Genomic DNA, 18,001 nt, shown 5'->3' on the forward strand with positions numbered 1-18,001 from the left:
TATAAAATCTTTTTTAATTATTTATTGGTCAGAATGTGTAGTTACATAAATAACTTATATTTATTTAAAATAATAAGTGGTCATCGGACCTGATTAAAACTTTAAAACTTTCAATCGGATATTCTGCCCAGAAGACATCATTTAAGAATGATATTTTATTACATAAAAAGTACTTTAATGTAATCAACAGACCTTAGCACTACAAAAATTCAGAACTTCTCAACGGGAATTTCGTCCAAAAGCTACCATTTAAGAATGGTGTTTCAAACATTTAAGGTGAATCTTAAATCAACAACAACAAATATCAACGTTCCTATCCATATATGTAGGAGTGTTGACAATATCCAATATTTTTAGGTCTATCCAGATTCGATCTAATTATATATTGGATGTTAGATTTTACTATTCGATCCAATCTAATTAATTTCAGTCATCCATTTGATCCAACATCCATTGAATATTAATTGGATTGAATCGGTTCTATCCGTTGGATGTGTTTCATATATATATATATTTATTAGTTTAATTTGGATTTATTCAATATTTTAGACCTAGTATTTTTTTGGATCGGATCGGATCTATCCAATATTTTAGGTCTAGTATGTATTGGATTAGATTGGATCCATATCCAATCCAAGAAAAAAAGAGTAAAATTTTAATGTTAATTTTTATATATACATATATATTTACGTATAACAATATAAAATCTAATTACTCATCCAAACTAAATGAAAATACTAATTGATTCGATTGGATGTTAGATGTATTAGATTTTTGGACACCCCAACATCCAATCAGATCCGATCCAATTGGATATTCAAAAATAACATCCAATCTAATTCGATCACAATCGAATATCTTTTGTTTGGTGATTAGTTGTAATTGGATCGATCGGTTGTCATTGGATTGAATGATTTATGCACACCCCTACATATATGTATATTAAGAGATTTAATTAGTAAGAATAAAAATGATTTTTACTTCCGAATTATGATATTTGTAGAATTTTTTCTTTTAAATTATTTTTTTTTGTAAGAAATTCCTCTTGAAATTTAGAAATAATAATAAAACTTTCCCTTCAGTTGTATTTCATTCATTTTTTCAAATAATTTCCCAATGTTAGATTGATCCAAGGCTAATCTACCGTAGTTCGGGTAAAAAATAATTACATAAAAAGTGTTATAATGATAAATTAAGGTAGCATTTGGTTGAGAGAAATGAAAATATAAGAATAGGAATGAGAATAGGAATTGAATGAAATAAAATTTAAAATGCATAAAAACAATTGATATAAAAAATTATTAAATTTTTTCTTTAATTTGTTACATTGGAATGGTCTTTTCTTTATTTTTAAAATGGAATAGTCATTCCACCATTTTGGTGGAAAGAGTATTCTATTGGAATGTCATTCCGATACTTTAAAATGCAACCAAACAAAAGAATAAAATAAAAATTGTTTCCTTTCCATTCTATTGCATTTCATTACCAAATGTGACCTAAGTGTTATAATGATAAACTTTGAGAGTGTATGTTCGTAATTTTATTAAAATGTTTAAGATTATACTTAGTTTCAACTAATTTAAATTAGTTAATAAATTTCTTACTATAATTATACACATGATGACTACATCAATCAATTATTTCAAAATTAAGATGATCACCAAAATACAACTGAAAAGATAAATTTGTAATTATATATTGCCATAGTTTGAAGGAAAATTTAAGAATAATAATAATAATTTAGAGGAGAAAATGTTATAAGTGTCAAGGTAAAAATCTTATTTTTCAATTATTATTTTATATTTATATGTGCTTACTATAAAGAAATGATATGATCAGCCATGTCAGCCCAACACATTGTGGAGTCATTTCTACAATATTCAATATTCTCCTTTGTGGTCCTGTAATATTTACCTAGCAGTGGATTTAAATTTGTTAGGATATTTTCCCTTTTTCTATTATATATGATCATGCATGGTAGTTCAAATAATTTCTTCCCATTTCATCATGCATGTAAAAATTATTTAACTCTTTTTTTTTTTTGGGATTAATGATTAAAATATTTTTTGCCTTTTTTCTTAAAGAATAATTTAATATATATTTCTTTTATTTGGGAAGTATAGTTGTACATAAACAATAATAAATAATGTCTAATCCAGATGAATAGCATAATCTCACATTTTCTGGTTCATTGTCCTATGAGGTTCCTATGTCAATTCATTTGCCAACAACTTGGCACAAAACTTTATCCTCAACGTTACATATTTAATTAATTCAAATATTATAGCAGGAACTATCAGCTGAACTTGTAAGATGGATCTCTGAAATTAATTATATTATAATAATTTCTATTCTATTGGATAAATATATTAATATATAAATATATATATGCTATGTAGGCACTATATATAAATTATGAAATATATATATGTAATACATGAAAAGTGGAAGACGACTTTTGTGATTGTGAAAAAACAACCTATATGATTTAACATAAAAAATAGTTCCCACCATTAATTAATTCTTACAAGAAAAAGAAATGTCCAATTTCTCGATGCTTTAGTTTATGCACGTTCTTGTTTGGTTTGCCAACTCTTTAAGAGAGAGAAAAAGAGAGAGAGAAAGAACCAGACCAAGATATATACAAGAGACAAATTACAGTGGCACATATCCAAAAGGAAAAAAACAAAACAAAAATCATAATAATAAATTACAAACTTTTAAAACTAATAATCAACAAAAATAATATGATTCCTAGTAGTACTATACTACTTCAAATAGAGGATATATGGAAGATATATATGGAGCTATATATATATATAATATATCAAAAATAAATATATATAATTTAAACGCTTGTATTTACATCAAAGAAATCATCATCATCAAGAACCTCCCCAAAGATTAAATTAAAAGAAAAAAGTATATATATATATATATATTTTGCAGACTGGGAAAATATAAGATCAGATCAGATCATAGAGCCTCACTAAATGTTCATGAGTAGTAGTCGTCATGATCATCAGCACCAAAAGAAATCAAGATAATATAACAAAAATCATATTATATAAAAAAAAAAAAAGCTTAATTAATAAGGTACTACATTAGAAGATGACTGCTACACAAGTTGAGGTCCTCCAAAACCAAATTGCATCACATGAGAATTATCCAAATTAGGTAGCAAATTATGGAACTCATCACCAGTTAGCTCTTCAAATCCAAGAAAACCTTCAAGAAACCCTGTTGTTGTACAATTACTACTCGAAATAGCATTCTCATCATGACCTTTATTATTAATCATATCCCACATACCATGATGATGATGATGAGCTTCATCAACAATTTCTTCTTCTTCTTCTTCATCTTCCTCCTCCATTTTAACTACCCTTTGTTGATCCGCCATGCCCAGATAATCAAAACCCTGAAACCCACCACTAGTAGTATAGTCCATTTTCATGGCTATTGGCTTAGTGGGAAAGTAGGCGTTTAATTTGGAGTAATAACCAACTTGATTATCATCATCATTATTATTATTATCATAATAATAATTACTATTATTATCTAATGATGATGATGAAGAAGCAGGTGTTGTGGGAATAATAATATTTTTGACTACTGATGATGAATTATTATTCTTGGGCTTACTTTTGGTAATACTCTCCTTCTTGCAGCATTGATCTTTCTCGGTTGGTTTTCCAGTGAGCCTTTGGACTAACTCTCTGAAATTTGCCACATCAGTCTTGATGATCTCCGGTGCAAATATATGGATAATCCTAATCTTAGGCTTAGTGGTGTTAATTATGGTACTTGATGAAACTTTTGATATTGTTTTTGAATCTTTGCGAATGGCTAAAGATGGTGATCTTAGATTATTAATCTCCTCCATGAAAAGATTAATATAAGAAAATTTATGTTATTAGATAAGAGCTTTAAGATAAAACAAAAGAAAATAAAGGGTTTTTTTTTGGGTAAGGGAGAGAAATTTGTGTTTGTTTACGAAGGGTTGAGAAAGGTTTATATATATAGGAGAGAAAGGAAGTAAATGGGTTATTAAAAATGTCGTTTGATGGGAATCAAGGAATACTATGACAGAAAAAATATATTTTATATTAATTAGAGAAGAAAAAAATAAAAATTATAAACAATAATAATAACAAAAAGAAAAAAATATAACAAGCTGTCTGATGAGAGCAAGGATTGGATGAATCCCTGTCTGACAAAATGCACGAGTCAATAAAGTAAATGGAACTCAATGGTCCCCTAAGTTTCCCATTTTTAGATTTTGTATTATTTAGCTATAAAAATAATAATAATAATATATTTCTACAATATGTAATTATATATTTGTTTACTGTTAGGTTTAGATAATTATTGATTAAATTAAGGTGAGGGGAGGTGGGCTGGCATGATGAGGGGTTGGATGTGAACACAAACACATATGCAGTGATTTTTTCTATCAATGTTAATTATTTTCACACTATAAAATGAATGACCTCAACATATATATGTATATGATGATATGAATTATGGTAATTAATAATACTCTTTCTTTTTTCAAACTTAGGATATATTTTGATATGCTTGATTTTCTTTGCCTTGTATTACTTGCAATATGAAATACATCTCCCATTTCTAACTATTATCTTCTCGTGTGCCTTGATACTTGACTTGACTTGAGATTAGTAGGACCTATTTAATTTATTTCACTAATCTTTTAATAAAATATATATTTCTAATGTTTACCTAAAGTTATATATATTTCTAATGTTTACAATTAATGACGTGCTTTATCAAAATTACCAAATTAAAATCAACTAGATATTTATAAGATTAATTAGAATTTTTGACCTTAAATTTTAACATGTAACAAATCACGCTCTCTGAACTTTTTTGGCAGTTAAAAAATCCCATGAACTATTGAGATTGCTAGATTTAAGAATTTTTGTCTAATTTCATTCAATTTTACTATTCCAGTGATTGTTTATGTACTAAATCATGCTCCTTAGAGTTTGATATATACCAAACCATGTCTCTCGAAATTTTACATATAGTAAATTATGTCTCTGAACTTTCATACATGTTAGACTTTTTTTATTAAGATTGGATAAAAGTCCTCAAATCCAATAATCCCTATAGTTCAAAGAGTATTTTTAACGATTTTAAAAGTTCAGAAAACATGATGTGGTACGTGTTAAAGTTCGGAGGTAAAAAATTAACCTATTTATAATGAGAAGAGTTGTTCTATACGATACAGTGGCTTTGGTGTAAAACATACTAGTGGTTATAACTTATATGAGTAATTTGCAAAACCTGAGTCTTGTTGAGGAGGTCAAAATAGTAAATGATTGTACGTGTAGGAAAAAAAACTGATTTGTATAAAAAGCCATTGTACGAAAGATCATGGTCCCAAGTATCAATCATATCAGATCAGTTATGCAGGCAGATAAGGGCAATTTGGTCATTAAGCTAATATAATTATTTTTGGTATATATAAATAAGTGACATTCCACTACTAGTTATTACAAAATTCAGTAAACCAAGGTCATGCCTTGCCCCTAAACGACAGCCGTACACGATCAGCTTTATTAAAAGATCCTAACATTTCAAGATGATCAATTTTCATTTATTTTTTTAATAAACAACAGCCGTACTATATATATATATATGATTTATTAAGGTGGCGTTTGGTAACACTTTTTTAATCAGTTTTTTGTTTTTAAAAGTAGAAAATTAAAAATATTTTTCAAAAACATGTTTTATAAAACTGTTTTACTTTTCAATTTTATAATTAGAAATCAAAATTTTAAAAACAAAAAAAATTACTTTTCAATATTTTTTTAAACAGTTTTTTTTCTTAATCAATCTTTTAGATTACGACCAGACCCGAACCCAAATCCCCTCCCTACGGCCCTGGCGCTAACTCGGCTTTTGACTTGAACCCGAATCCGACCCCGGACCTAGACCCGACTTAAATAAAATCAAAAAATAAAAATAAAAATGAACTTTACAGAACACACTTTTGTTTTCAGTTTTTAAAATTGAAAAACAAAAGTGGTTATAGAACGCATTTTTGTTTTTAAAAAATAAATTTTTTAAAAACAAAAATTTTACTTTCATTTTGTGTTTAAAAAAATAAAAAACAAAAGTGTTACCAAACGGCACCTAATTTGTTCATTATTTTTCTGTCCTTTTTTTTCAATATATTATTTATGTTCTTTTTCTTTCAAGATATTAGTTTTCTGATAATTAATTATCCCTAATAACAATTTTTTAATTCTAATTTATCACAACAAAAATCTGATATATGTATATTATTGTGGAGAGTGATTTGAGAATAACTATCAATGCTCTCAATAGGAAGGAATTTCATTGGGCTCTTGATAACTATGTCTCCTTTTGTATTAAGTCATCTCCTTCTTTTAATAGTTGTAATTTTTCTAATGTTAGTAGGTCTTGTAATTTTATTGTCCATAATGTGGCTAAGTGGGCTTTCACCTGTTAGGCTAAAATTAGTCTAAGTTTCGGGTCATATTTTCGGTTAGCTTTCATTCTTTGTTTCTAGTTTTAGAGCTATTTTACGCTTGATTCTTTTGTTTCAGGTCCTTGGATGTTTAAAGAAAGTATGTACAAGAATTGAGGACGCGCGGTGAAAGAATCGAGAAGAAAAACTAAAAATCGTGTCGCTGCCTAATCCAGTCGCGACGGGCAATATCCCAGTCGCGACGGGAACTGGCAGAGAAAATTTCGAAAAAACGATGTTTAACTCCTGTCGCGACGGGGACCCAGTGACGGGATTTTTGGGCAGTTTCGTAATTTCACGAATTTTAAAGATGAGACTTGGTTTAAATAGAGGTAGTTCGTGAAAATTGAGATTCATTCAGAATTGGAGCCCTGGAAACAAAGGAGGAGGCTAGAAGAGCAGCTTGTGGCGACCTGGATCAATTGCTTCAACTAGTTCTTTCTCTTCTCTTTAATTTTTCTATGCTATTTTCTGTTTCAATGTTAATTATGGATGTTTTGAACTAAACTCCTATTTAGAGAGAATGATGAATGTTGTTTTAAGTTTTTCCTAGTTAATGAATAATTGTCATTCCTCCATCTTGATTGTAAAATTATCTATATTTGTGCTTAATTCCATATGTAAGATTAATCACCTTTTACATGTTTTATGAACTCAATTCAAAATCTGAAAAGTGAGAATTGAGAATGCTAAAATTGGATAATCTAGGTTTTGATGTGAAACGAAAGTATTTGCATAGCCTTTGTGACATTTAGATTATTGCTTAATGCTGATTTCATGTTAGTTTAATTAAGAGATTAATTAAAGAGCATGTGATTTAGAACCTAAAAGATCTGAAAAGAGTTAGGTTAATTTATAATCTGTCATTCACTTCAAGAAAAGGATAGCAATTAGGCATTAACGATTGGTAAACTGACAACAGGATTCTTCTCCCTATTTTTCTCATCTTGATTAATATTCTTTTGTTATGTTAAGTTTCTGAATTATTTTATTGAATTCATAAAAAGTATTGATTAGCCAGATAGAATCATAAATATAATTTAGTATTAATTAATCCAATTCCCTGTGGTTCGACCTCACTTGCGTGAGCTTACTACTTGACTGCGTATACTTGCGTAGTGTTCATAATTTTTGTAACAAGTTTTTGGCGTCGGTGCCAGGGAATTGTATAAAGATTAATATTACATAAAATTATACTAACTTCTACTTTGGTTTATTTTTCTTGCTAATTACTAATCTGTTTTTTGCAATATTTTCTTTATCTATTTCAGGAATTCTAAGTGTATGTGCCGTCAAGGACAAGCAGTCATATTACCAGTTGATCATGAAATCGAGAAGACTTGTAGGAGAAACCGAAAGAACAAGAGGCAAGAAAGAGTTTCAGCAACTGTTGAAACACCAAAAATCATGGCTGCTAATGCGAATGCTAATGCTGCAAACAATGGAGGCAATAACGGTAATGGAGGTGCCGTTAAAGATCAAGCTAATGGTCGCAGCTTGAGAGATTATATTCTCCCTACTCTTACGGGGGTGCAGTCATGTATCAGGCCACCGATAGTGGATGCTAACAACTTTGAAATCAAGCCTGCCATACTTCAAATGATGCAGTCTTCAATCCAGTTTGGTGGACTCCATTCTGAAGATCCTAATCTGCATTTATCAAACTTCATGGAACTATGTGAGACTTTTAAAGTCAATGGAGTTAGTGATGATGCCATCCGTCTGAGACTGTTTCCATTCTCACTTAGAGAAAGAGCCAAGAGTTGGTTGAACTCCTTGCCACCAAACTCCATAGCCACATGGAATGACTTGGCAACAAAATTTCTGTCCAAGTTCTTTCCTCCAGCAAAGTCTGCCAAGTTGCGAGGAGAAATCAACAACTTCTGTCAGCAAGATAATGAATCTCTCCATGAGTCTTAGGAGAGGTTCAAGGATCTCATCAGAAAGTGCCCTCATCATGGTATTGAGAAGTGGATGCTTGTTCACAACTTCTACAACGGGCTGGTTGGTAACACTAGAACTCTAATAGATGCTGCAACTGGTGGAGCATTTATGAGAAAGAGTGCGAATGAGGCTTATGATCTGTTGGAGGAGATGGCCCTAAACAATCAGCAGTGGCCAACTGAAAGAAGTCAAACTAAGAAGGTAGCTGGTGTGCTAGAGGTTGATGCCATTACAAAGCTGACAGCCCAGGTTGAGGCCCTAACAAAGCTGATTGCAATGCAAGCCAAACAAGCTCAAGTGGTCTGTGAGATATGTGGAGGTCCCCATCACTTTTCTGAGTGCCAGGCAGATGTGGATGATTTGCCAATGGATGAAGCAAAAGCCATTGGAAATTATTCTCAGAACAAATACAACTATGGGTTCAATCAAGGAGGTGACCGAAGGAACAGTGGGTTCTATCAACAGAGAAATCTAAACCAGACATAGAACCAACAGTATACTCAGCAACAAAGCTCTAGTGGAAATTCTGGTTTGCAGACAGATTTATTGCTACAATTTATGACTGAAACTAGATTTTCCATTAAAGATTTGTAGACTCAAATGGGGCAACTAGCAACTAAGGTAGCAACCCGTCCTCAAGAAAATTTTCCTAGTACAACTGAAGTTAATCCTAAAGAAAAATGCAAGGCGATTACCCTGAGGAGCGGTAAGAAATATGATGGGTCTGAGATGATACAACCAGTGGAAGAAGAGATTAAAGATCAACTGGCACCAACTCCAACACCAACAGAGAAGAAGGCTACTGATAAACCTGCACCACAACAACAGTCTCCACCAATCAGTATAGATCATCATGTGAAGATACCCTATCCGTAGAGACTCCGAAAGACCAATCTAGACAAGCAGTTCTCAAAATTTCTAGAGGTCTTAAAAAGATTACACATCAACATTCCTTTTGTTGAAGCCTTGGAACAAATGCCCCGTTATGTGAAGTTCATGAAGGAGATATTGTCTAAGAAGAGAAAAATGGAGGACTATGAAACAGTGGCATTAACTGAGGAGTGTAGCGCCATTTTGCAAAAAAAACTACCGCCCAAGCTTAAAGATCCAGGTAGTTTCAATATTCCATGCTCTATAGGGGGTTCGATGGAAACTAAAGCTCTATGTGATCTAGGAGCAAGTATTAATCTAATGCCATTGTCTGTCTTCAAAAGGCTAGGATTGGGAAAAGCAAAGCCTACAACAGTGACTTTACAACTGGCGGATCGTTCTTTGACTCATCCTCGTGGGATAATTGAAGATGTACTGGTGAAGGTTGGTAAGTTTATCTTCCCTGCAGATTTCCTAATTCTTGATATGGAGGAAGATTCAACTATTCCCATTATTTTGGGAAGACCATTCTTAGCCACGGGCCGAGCATTAATAGATGTTCAAAAGGAGGAGTTAAAGTTGCGAGTGCAAGATGAAGAGGTCAATTTTAATGTTTTTGCCCCAACCAACATTCCTACCCGTTGCAAGATTGAGATGGTGAAGGGTTCTTTTGTTAAAGCTGATAAGAAGAGAGAAAAGCCTAAAGAACGACTTCGAACGATTCAACGTCGTTGGAAAAGATTGATGTGTGGTAATTCTGAAAGTGAACTTACTCTTGTGCAAAACTCTAAAATTAGCAACATTGGAGGTCAATTTTCTTCATTTGGTACAAGGACCCTATTGGATGCAAGAGGTGGACTTGATCCAATTTGAAGCAGTATTAAGGCCAAACCCCTTCTAATGGGGGTTCAGGTAAGTCCTTCTCACCTTGAATATTATATCACATTGCGGACAATGTGAATCTTTAGTTTGGGGGGAGGGATTTAAATTTTTTTAATGTTTTGCTTTAATTTTCTGTTTTTAGTTAGGAATTGGCAATAAGCTAGAAGATAATTGTGTGCTGCTGTTTATTGTAATGTGCTCTGAAATTACAAAATAACTGTGTGCTTAATTCTGTTAACCCTTTGGATTAGTTTGGATGCTTGTATAACATGTGTAAGAATGCAATTCGATGATCTGTGAAATATGTTATAATTGTTTTACTATGGTTTGTGGTAAGATTGACTGGATAGCTTAGAACTTGCATGTTTTATTCTTTTGAGGCGAAATCTTTATCAACATTCAATAGGAATATGATTTAGGCATTTGTTGGATAGTTTGAGCCTTTCAAGCCTACGATGAAATGATTATCCTTAGTTAACCCTCTTGAGCCTAAACTTGTTTTGTTCTTCACTTGTTGAACCGAAATATGTATCCACACTGTTAATTTTGTCCTCACTATTTTATCAATGATATCATAAGCTATATAATTAGTTTGGGGGAGCAAAATGCATGGTGTGAGAGAAGATAGAAAAAAAAAAAACTTGCAAGATTGAGAAAAAATAGATATTTGGTAAGATCAATATCACCGAAAAAAAAACTGAAAGAAAAAAAACAAAAATAATGAAAGAAAAAAAAAAGAAAAAGAAAAAAGAAAAAAAAAACATGATTCAAGAAAAATAATAGATTTTAGTGATGTCGGGAAAAGAAAAAAATTTCTCAATCATGGTTAGTAGTGGGAACACTTTGGGAGATTTGAAATTAGAAGAAGCTTGTGGGTTATTTTTGTGCTTCTGATATCTTTAGCCAAAATTATTTTTTATTTTCCAAATATCTAAGCCATACTTTCTAAACCTCAAAAAGCCCTATGAATTTCGAAAGGATGTTGTCAACATTAGTGGAGAGAGGTAAGCATGCAAGCATATGAGTTATCGGGTAGTGGACTGGTTGAAAAGAGTAAAACCATTATAACATTATTTCGATTGTGAAGTCATCTTGTGTTTGTACAGTATGTCACAAATTGAGCATCTAAATTAATTGCTAGAGTTGGTGGAATTGAAATTCTAGTTTGAGCAATGGAAGAAAACAGAACATGAGGCAGTAGTTTTGTGATTACCTCATAGCGTAGTTAGTAGATTAGTAGTTAGTAGTATTTATCTTACTCGAGGGCGAGTAAGAATCTAGTTTGGGGGAATTTGTTAGGCTAAAATTAGTCTAAGTTTCGGGTCATATTTTCGGTTAGCTTTCACTCTTTGTTTTTAGTTTTAGGGCTATTTTACGCTTGATTCTTTTGTTTCAGGTCCTCGAGTGTTTAAAGAAAGTATGTACAAGAATTGAGGACGCGCGGTGAAAGAATCGAGAAGAAAAACCAAAAATCGTGTCGCTGCCTAATCCAGTCGCGACGGGCAACATTCCAGTCGCGACGGGAACTGGCAGAGAAAATTTTGAAGAAAACGATGTTTAACCCCGTCGCGACGGGGGCATTGCCAGTCGCGACGGGGACCCAGTGACGGGATTTTTGGGCAGTTTCATAATTTCACGAATTTTAAAGATGAGACTTGGTTTAAATAGAGGTAGTTCGTGAAAATTAAGATTCATTCAGAATTGGAGCCCTAGAAACAAAGGAGGAGGCTAGAAGAGCGGCTTGTGGCGACCCGGATCAATTGCTTCAACTAGTTCTTTCTCTTCTCTTTAATTTTTCTATGCTATTTTCTGTTTCAATGTTAATTATGGATTTGATTATGGATGTTTTGAACTAAACTCCTATTTAGGGAGAATGATGAATGTTGTTTTAAGTTTTTCCTAGTTAATGAATAATTGTCATTCCTCCATCTTGATTGTGAAATTATCTATATTTGTGCTTAATTCCATGTGTAAGATTGATCACCTTTTACATGTTTTATGATCTCAATTCAAAATCTGAAAAGTGAAAATTGAGAATGCTAAAATTGGATAATCTAGGTTTTGATGTGAAACGAAAGTATTTGCATAGCCTTTGTGACATTTAGATTATTACTTAATGTTGATTTCATGTTAATTTAATTAAGAGATTAGTTAAAGAGCATGTGATTTAGAACCTAAAAGATCTGAAAAGAGTTATGTTAATTTATAATCTGTCATTCACTTCAAGAAAAGGATAGCAATTAGGCATTAACGATTGGTAAACTGACAACAGGATTCTTCTCCCTATTTTTCTCATCTTGATTAATATTCTTTTGTTATTTTAAGTTTCTGAATTATTTTATTGAATTCATAAAAAGTATTGATTAGCCAGATAGAATCATAAGTATAATTTAGTAGTAATTAATCCAATTCTCTGTAGTTCGACCTCACTTGCGTGAGCTTACTACTTGACTGCGTATACTTGCGTAGTGTTCATAATTTTCGTAACATCACCCACCAGTTGTACGGCTCTATCTTGATCTTCTCCTTACCGGAGGAGTTATTTTATAATGACCGAGAGGTCTAACTTTTATTTTAATTAACGAATGAATACGCTTATTTTCAATATATATATAAATATATATTCATAAGATGAACCCAAGATTAGTGAATTTCAAGATTAATTTATTAAAAACCATTCTATCAATTAGTATTATAGAAAAGCTGTAATATTATGTTTTAAAGATAAATTTATTAAGGCAATATATATGAGTTACTATTTAATAGTTACATTTTTTAATGTAATTCTGATAGATTAATAAGTAAATATTCTTTTTATAAAATTAAATTAATTATGATTGACTATACTTAAAAAATTAATTAATTATTATATTTAATAAACTTTTTTAGTAATTTATATTTATTAAGGATTTTATTTGATATTTAAGTGCTTATTATAATTTTGTTAATTTTAAACCATTTGATTATAATATTTGTAATAATATTTTTTAAAGAAAATAGATTTATACTCCTTCTATGATAAATTTGTTAAGCAGTAAATAACTATTTGGTATACTGTATTTTTTCAAAATACAAACTTAGTACCTTATGTTCCTAATAATGATCACTTGGTACCCTTTATTTACAAATCCTACACATTTAGTACCATCTCTTTGAATTTAGTAGACCAACATTTCTAACTAGATTACCCCTCATTTAAATATTTTATATGATTTTAAATATTTTAAAATATTATATGATTTAATAAATGAAAAAAAAATTGTGGTATAGTTTCTCCAAATGAAAAGATCTTCAAAAGTTGTGGTTATGGAAAGTTAGATGACATCCAGATGGGAGTTCCCAGAAATCTAACTTGTTCATCCAGAAGAAGTCTCGTGGAATAATAGATATTTTTCGGAAGGGCGTTCTTGGATGCCAATCATGTCCACCTGGATGAAGTCTTCAGGAAAGATAGCCTCCCTCCAGAAAGGAGTTCCAAATGGCCAGTTGTTCCCTCTTGGAAGGGAGTCCCGGATAGTCGACTCCAATTGTTGCCTTTCTTATCCAGGAAGTCCCTTCAGCGTACGTTTTGGTCTGTCTTCCAAGAAGCGTACGTCTCATCTGGAAGTACTTCACTTATGCTGATGTGAGATATTATTACGAGTTATTAACTTTGTTAAGTCATAACTAACTCAAAAACTTATCATTGGCAGCCACTGATTTTAGGATCTAGTTTCTCAACCTATAAATACCACTAATACTTATCATTCAAGAGTGTGATTGATCAAACAAGCTACAAGAGGTGATCTTGAGAGAGAAAGATTGAGAGGTAGACATAGAGTGGTAAATATAAGAGAGAGAGAGAGAGAGAGAGAGAGAGAGAGAGAGAGAGAGAGAGAGAGAGAGAGAGAGAGAGAGAGAGAGAGAGAGAGAGAGAGAGAGAGAGAGAGAGAGAGATTGGGTTTGTGTTTTGTATGAGAAATTTTCTGTAGATGAAGAAGATTCTTGGGCAAGAGTGTGAGAGATAAACACTTTGATAAGATCCATAGAGAATCGATCTCGACTGTAATTGTGCCCTATTCTTGCTCAATCAATAAAGAAGATTTGATGGTGTTCCAAAACTGGAGTATAGCCATAGATCACATCAATCTATAAAACTTGAACCAGTATATATCTTGGTGTTGATTTTATTATTTATTGCTTTAATTGTTTCTAATTTTTTAATACTCTGTTCATCCCTATTTTATCTATGATTGTTATGTGTTATTTGTTAATCTTCTCATTTGCTAATTGTTTGTTGATAAAAGTTCTAGTTGGTTTGATTCTGTACTTTACTTGTAATTTTTCCACAAATTAGAGCTTGGTAATCAATCAAGATTTTTTTCGCTGTAATTCTTCAAGAAATAATTAACATTGTCAAGGGCGAGATTCGAATTGGAGAAGTTCAATGGAACAGGGGACTTTGCGCTATAGAGAGAAAGTTTGAAAGGTATCCTAGTGCACCAAAAGGTCTCCAAAGTTCTTGGAGATGAGAAATTATTAGCTGAAAAGAAACCATGAGAAAAAGTAGAGATGGAGGCGATGGCTTATTACACGGTCATAGGGATGCACACGGGGCGGGGAATTGGCAGGGAGTGCTCCCCTGTTCCCATCCCCGTTAAGGATTTTAATCTCTATCCCCACTTATTTCCCATTAGGGGTGGGACGAGAAATCCCCTAATGGGAGCGGGGACGGGGTGGGGAATCCCCTAATTGAAAAATAAAGTTTATAATAAAAATTTTAATATACAAAAATATTAAATTACATAAAAAATTAAAATATGAAACATTCATTATTATTCAATAAACCAATTATTATCCAAAACACAATTTAAAATTCATAAAAAAGATACTAATATACTAAAAAAAATATAAACATAAATAATGAATTATGAAATATTACTAGAAATATAAGATAAAATACTAAACGGTCCCTGTCAGGGCAGGGAGTGTGATCCCCGTCCCTGCCCCAGTTTCTTGGTGATTTTTTTTTTGTAATTTTTCTGGCGATAATGCCAATTCTGATGACTTTTTCGGCGCCAACAGCAACTCCGGTGACTTTCTCGGTGCCAACAACAACTGCGGCGACTATGCCAATTCCGATGACTTGTTTCAATTAATTTTATTATTTAGCATTTATATTTCATTATGATTTTTCATAGTGTCGAATTTAGTTTCACAAAGTTCATAATTTCAAAACTGGTTTTAAAGGTTTTAAGGGTTCTGTAATGAGGTTTCTCTATTTTATGATGTTATTGTATATTTTTTATTATTTTGTTTCTAGGTTTGAATCTATTTTTCACACTTATATTTTGTTTTACATTATTGTTGTGCATTGTGTGTTGTTTTGTTTATATTTATGGGTATTTTATTGTGTTTTTTTTTCCACTTGGTTGATTGATGAAACTGGTTTCAATTATTTTTATTGTATATCATTTTTGTTTTGTTTTCATAATCTTTATTATTGTTGTGTGACAAAACTAGTTCCTTGATGAAGAAACTACTTTCTTGGTGAAGAAACCGGTTTCTTGGTGATTTTTTCGATAATTTTGCTGTCGATAGTGCCAATTCTGAAGACTTTTTCGACGCTGGCAGTAACTCCGGTGACTTTTTCGACTCTGGCAGCTACTCCAGCGACTTTTTCGGCACCGACATCAACCTCCATAATAGTCGTCGGAATTGGCGTTGTCGCCGGTAAAATCACTGGTTTCTTCATCAAGAAACCAACTTCTTCATCAAGAAACCGGGTTCTTCATCAAGAAACCAACTTCGTCACCAAGAAACCGGTTTTCTCATCAAGAAACTGGTTTCTTGGTGATTTTTCCGGCGACAATGCTAATTCCGACGACTATTTCGGCGTTGACGGTAACCCGGGTAAATTTTTCGGCACCGACAGCTACTCCGACGACTTTTTCGGTGCCAGCAGCAAACTCCGGTGACTTTTCCGGCACGAGTAACAACTTCGACGATCACTGTAGTTTTATTTGTTTTATTTTTTTAAAAAATAAATAAATGTGAAGGAAATTTTAATATTTTTTAAGGTAATTCAATTAAGTTTTTATTTTTTTGTGAATCTTAAATTCAGATTCTTTTTTTAATGTTTTATATGTTTTTTTTTTAAAAAAAAAAAAATCATATTTTAGTTTGATTGATTAGATAATATGCCATATTTATTATAACTTTAATAATTTTTTTCTATATTTTTGAAAATAACCCCAACAAAATGTCAAACGTTCAAATTATAAATTAGAGTTAATTATAAGCGTGAAATGTAAATTTGCTAATAAATAATTGATAAGGGTTCAATTAGGAGAGTTTAGAATCAATAACTAAATTAATTATTAAAAGCAATTCAAAAGTCTCGTTGACATCCCATTATGTCATTACATAATTAATCAGAACAAGAAACGAATTTCATCAAAAGAATTGATTAAACTTAATGTCAATAAATAAACTATATATAATATAAATGTTAATTTTTTGCTAGTAGACAACTTGTATTAACATTTCGAGAGGGAAAAATATAAATAAATTGTATTGATAATTATATATCATTAATTAATAAGTTAGTTTTAGTATATTAAATTTTCTTAAATAGGTGGGTGGCATAATACTCTAACCATACACTAAATTCCCACTTGCCCTTAGATACTATTAAAACATAAGTTTATATATAAACTCAAACAACCAATCACAGGATTTAAAAAAAAAAAAAACACAACCAATTAGCAACAATCTAAACATATCATTGGATAAGAGAATATTAAAGAAAAAAAAATTGCTTTAAACAAAGCCAATCTATAACAATATAACCCAAGAGTAAACAAACCTATTATGACAATGCTTATCATGTTTATACACCCCTAAAGACAATTTTCGATTGATCAATCAATTTCGAAAGGTTTTTTTTGTAAGGATCCATTTCGAAAGTTTTAACCGTTGAATTACTATATATAACAAACAAAAATTACGACAATATAACTTTTTTGTGGTTAAACATAACTAAAAATTACTTGTGACTAAAATATATTATATTTAGATGGTCACTAATTTAGTTTTAGTCACAACAACTATTAACTAAAAATATATTTCGTCACAATAAATTATAATTTTTGTGACTAATACATTTTGCCACAAAATTTTTAGTTACTGTTACACTTAATATTATATAAAAATATAATATATATATATGAACGATATATAAAGCGGGATAATTATAGTCATATCGAAATTGTATATGCGATAAAAAGATCGGTATTCTTCCAGTCATTAATGTTTGAGCTTCAATCCCAATGATAGCTTCAGTATGAGAAATCGGGCTTCCTTGCTCTCTCAATTCTCTTTTGATGGAATTTATTGTTTTTTACAAAATGAATGAAGAGCTCAGGGACCCTGTAGCACCCGTATTTGAAAACTTGCTAAACTAAAATAAATCTTATTATATTAAATTTATATAGTCTTATAGGTTAAGATCCTGAGATTTAAAACACAATTGAAATTACATTTACTATATATATAGTTTCATAATATTTTTTTTTTACAAACCACAGACAATTATAAAATACAACTCAAAATGTTGAAAGACCGAAACCCTCCAAACTGCACTGCCGCGATATGTACAATCCTTGACAAGCTCTAACTCACTGCTCTTCCAGCTTAGCTTTACCTTTACCTACACAAGGTAGCAAACTGATGAGTCAACAGACTCAGTAAGATATGCATAACATATATATAAGCAATGCTATACCGGCTTAATGCTTAAGCCGT

At 31.3% G+C, this 18,001-nt stretch overlaps 1 protein-coding gene and 1 non-coding gene across 2 annotated transcripts; both read right to left on the bottom strand.

The window, feature by feature from the left end:
- Positions 1–2,876: 2,876 nt before the first annotated feature.
- LOC115700955 (uncharacterized) lies at positions 2,877–4,139 on the bottom strand. The gene has a single exon (XM_030628633.2). It carries the CDS (start codon positions 3,884–3,886, stop codon positions 3,119–3,121), a length of 768 nt encoding a protein of 255 aa, XP_030484493.2. The 5' UTR covers positions 3,887–4,139; the 3' UTR covers positions 2,877–3,118.
- A 4,238-nt stretch (positions 4,140–8,377) lies between these two features.
- LOC133030700 (small nucleolar RNA R71) lies at positions 8,378–8,484 on the bottom strand. The gene has a single exon (XR_009684249.1). It is a non-coding gene; the product is annotated as a small nucleolar RNA R71 (small nucleolar RNA).
- Positions 8,485–18,001: the final 9,517 nt, after the last annotated feature.

Source organism: Cannabis sativa, chromosome 8 (genome assembly GCF_029168945.1).
Source record: "Cannabis sativa cultivar Pink pepper isolate KNU-18-1 chromosome 8, ASM2916894v1, whole genome shotgun sequence".
NCBI classification, from domain to species: Eukaryota; Viridiplantae; Streptophyta; class Magnoliopsida; order Rosales; family Cannabaceae; genus Cannabis; species Cannabis sativa.

Bases quoted from the DNA above. Each gene is read 5' to 3' on its own strand.
- LOC115700955 (XM_030628633.2), bottom strand. From the start codon at position 3,886: ATGGAGGAGATTAATAATCTAAGATCACCATCTTTAGCCATTCGCAAA.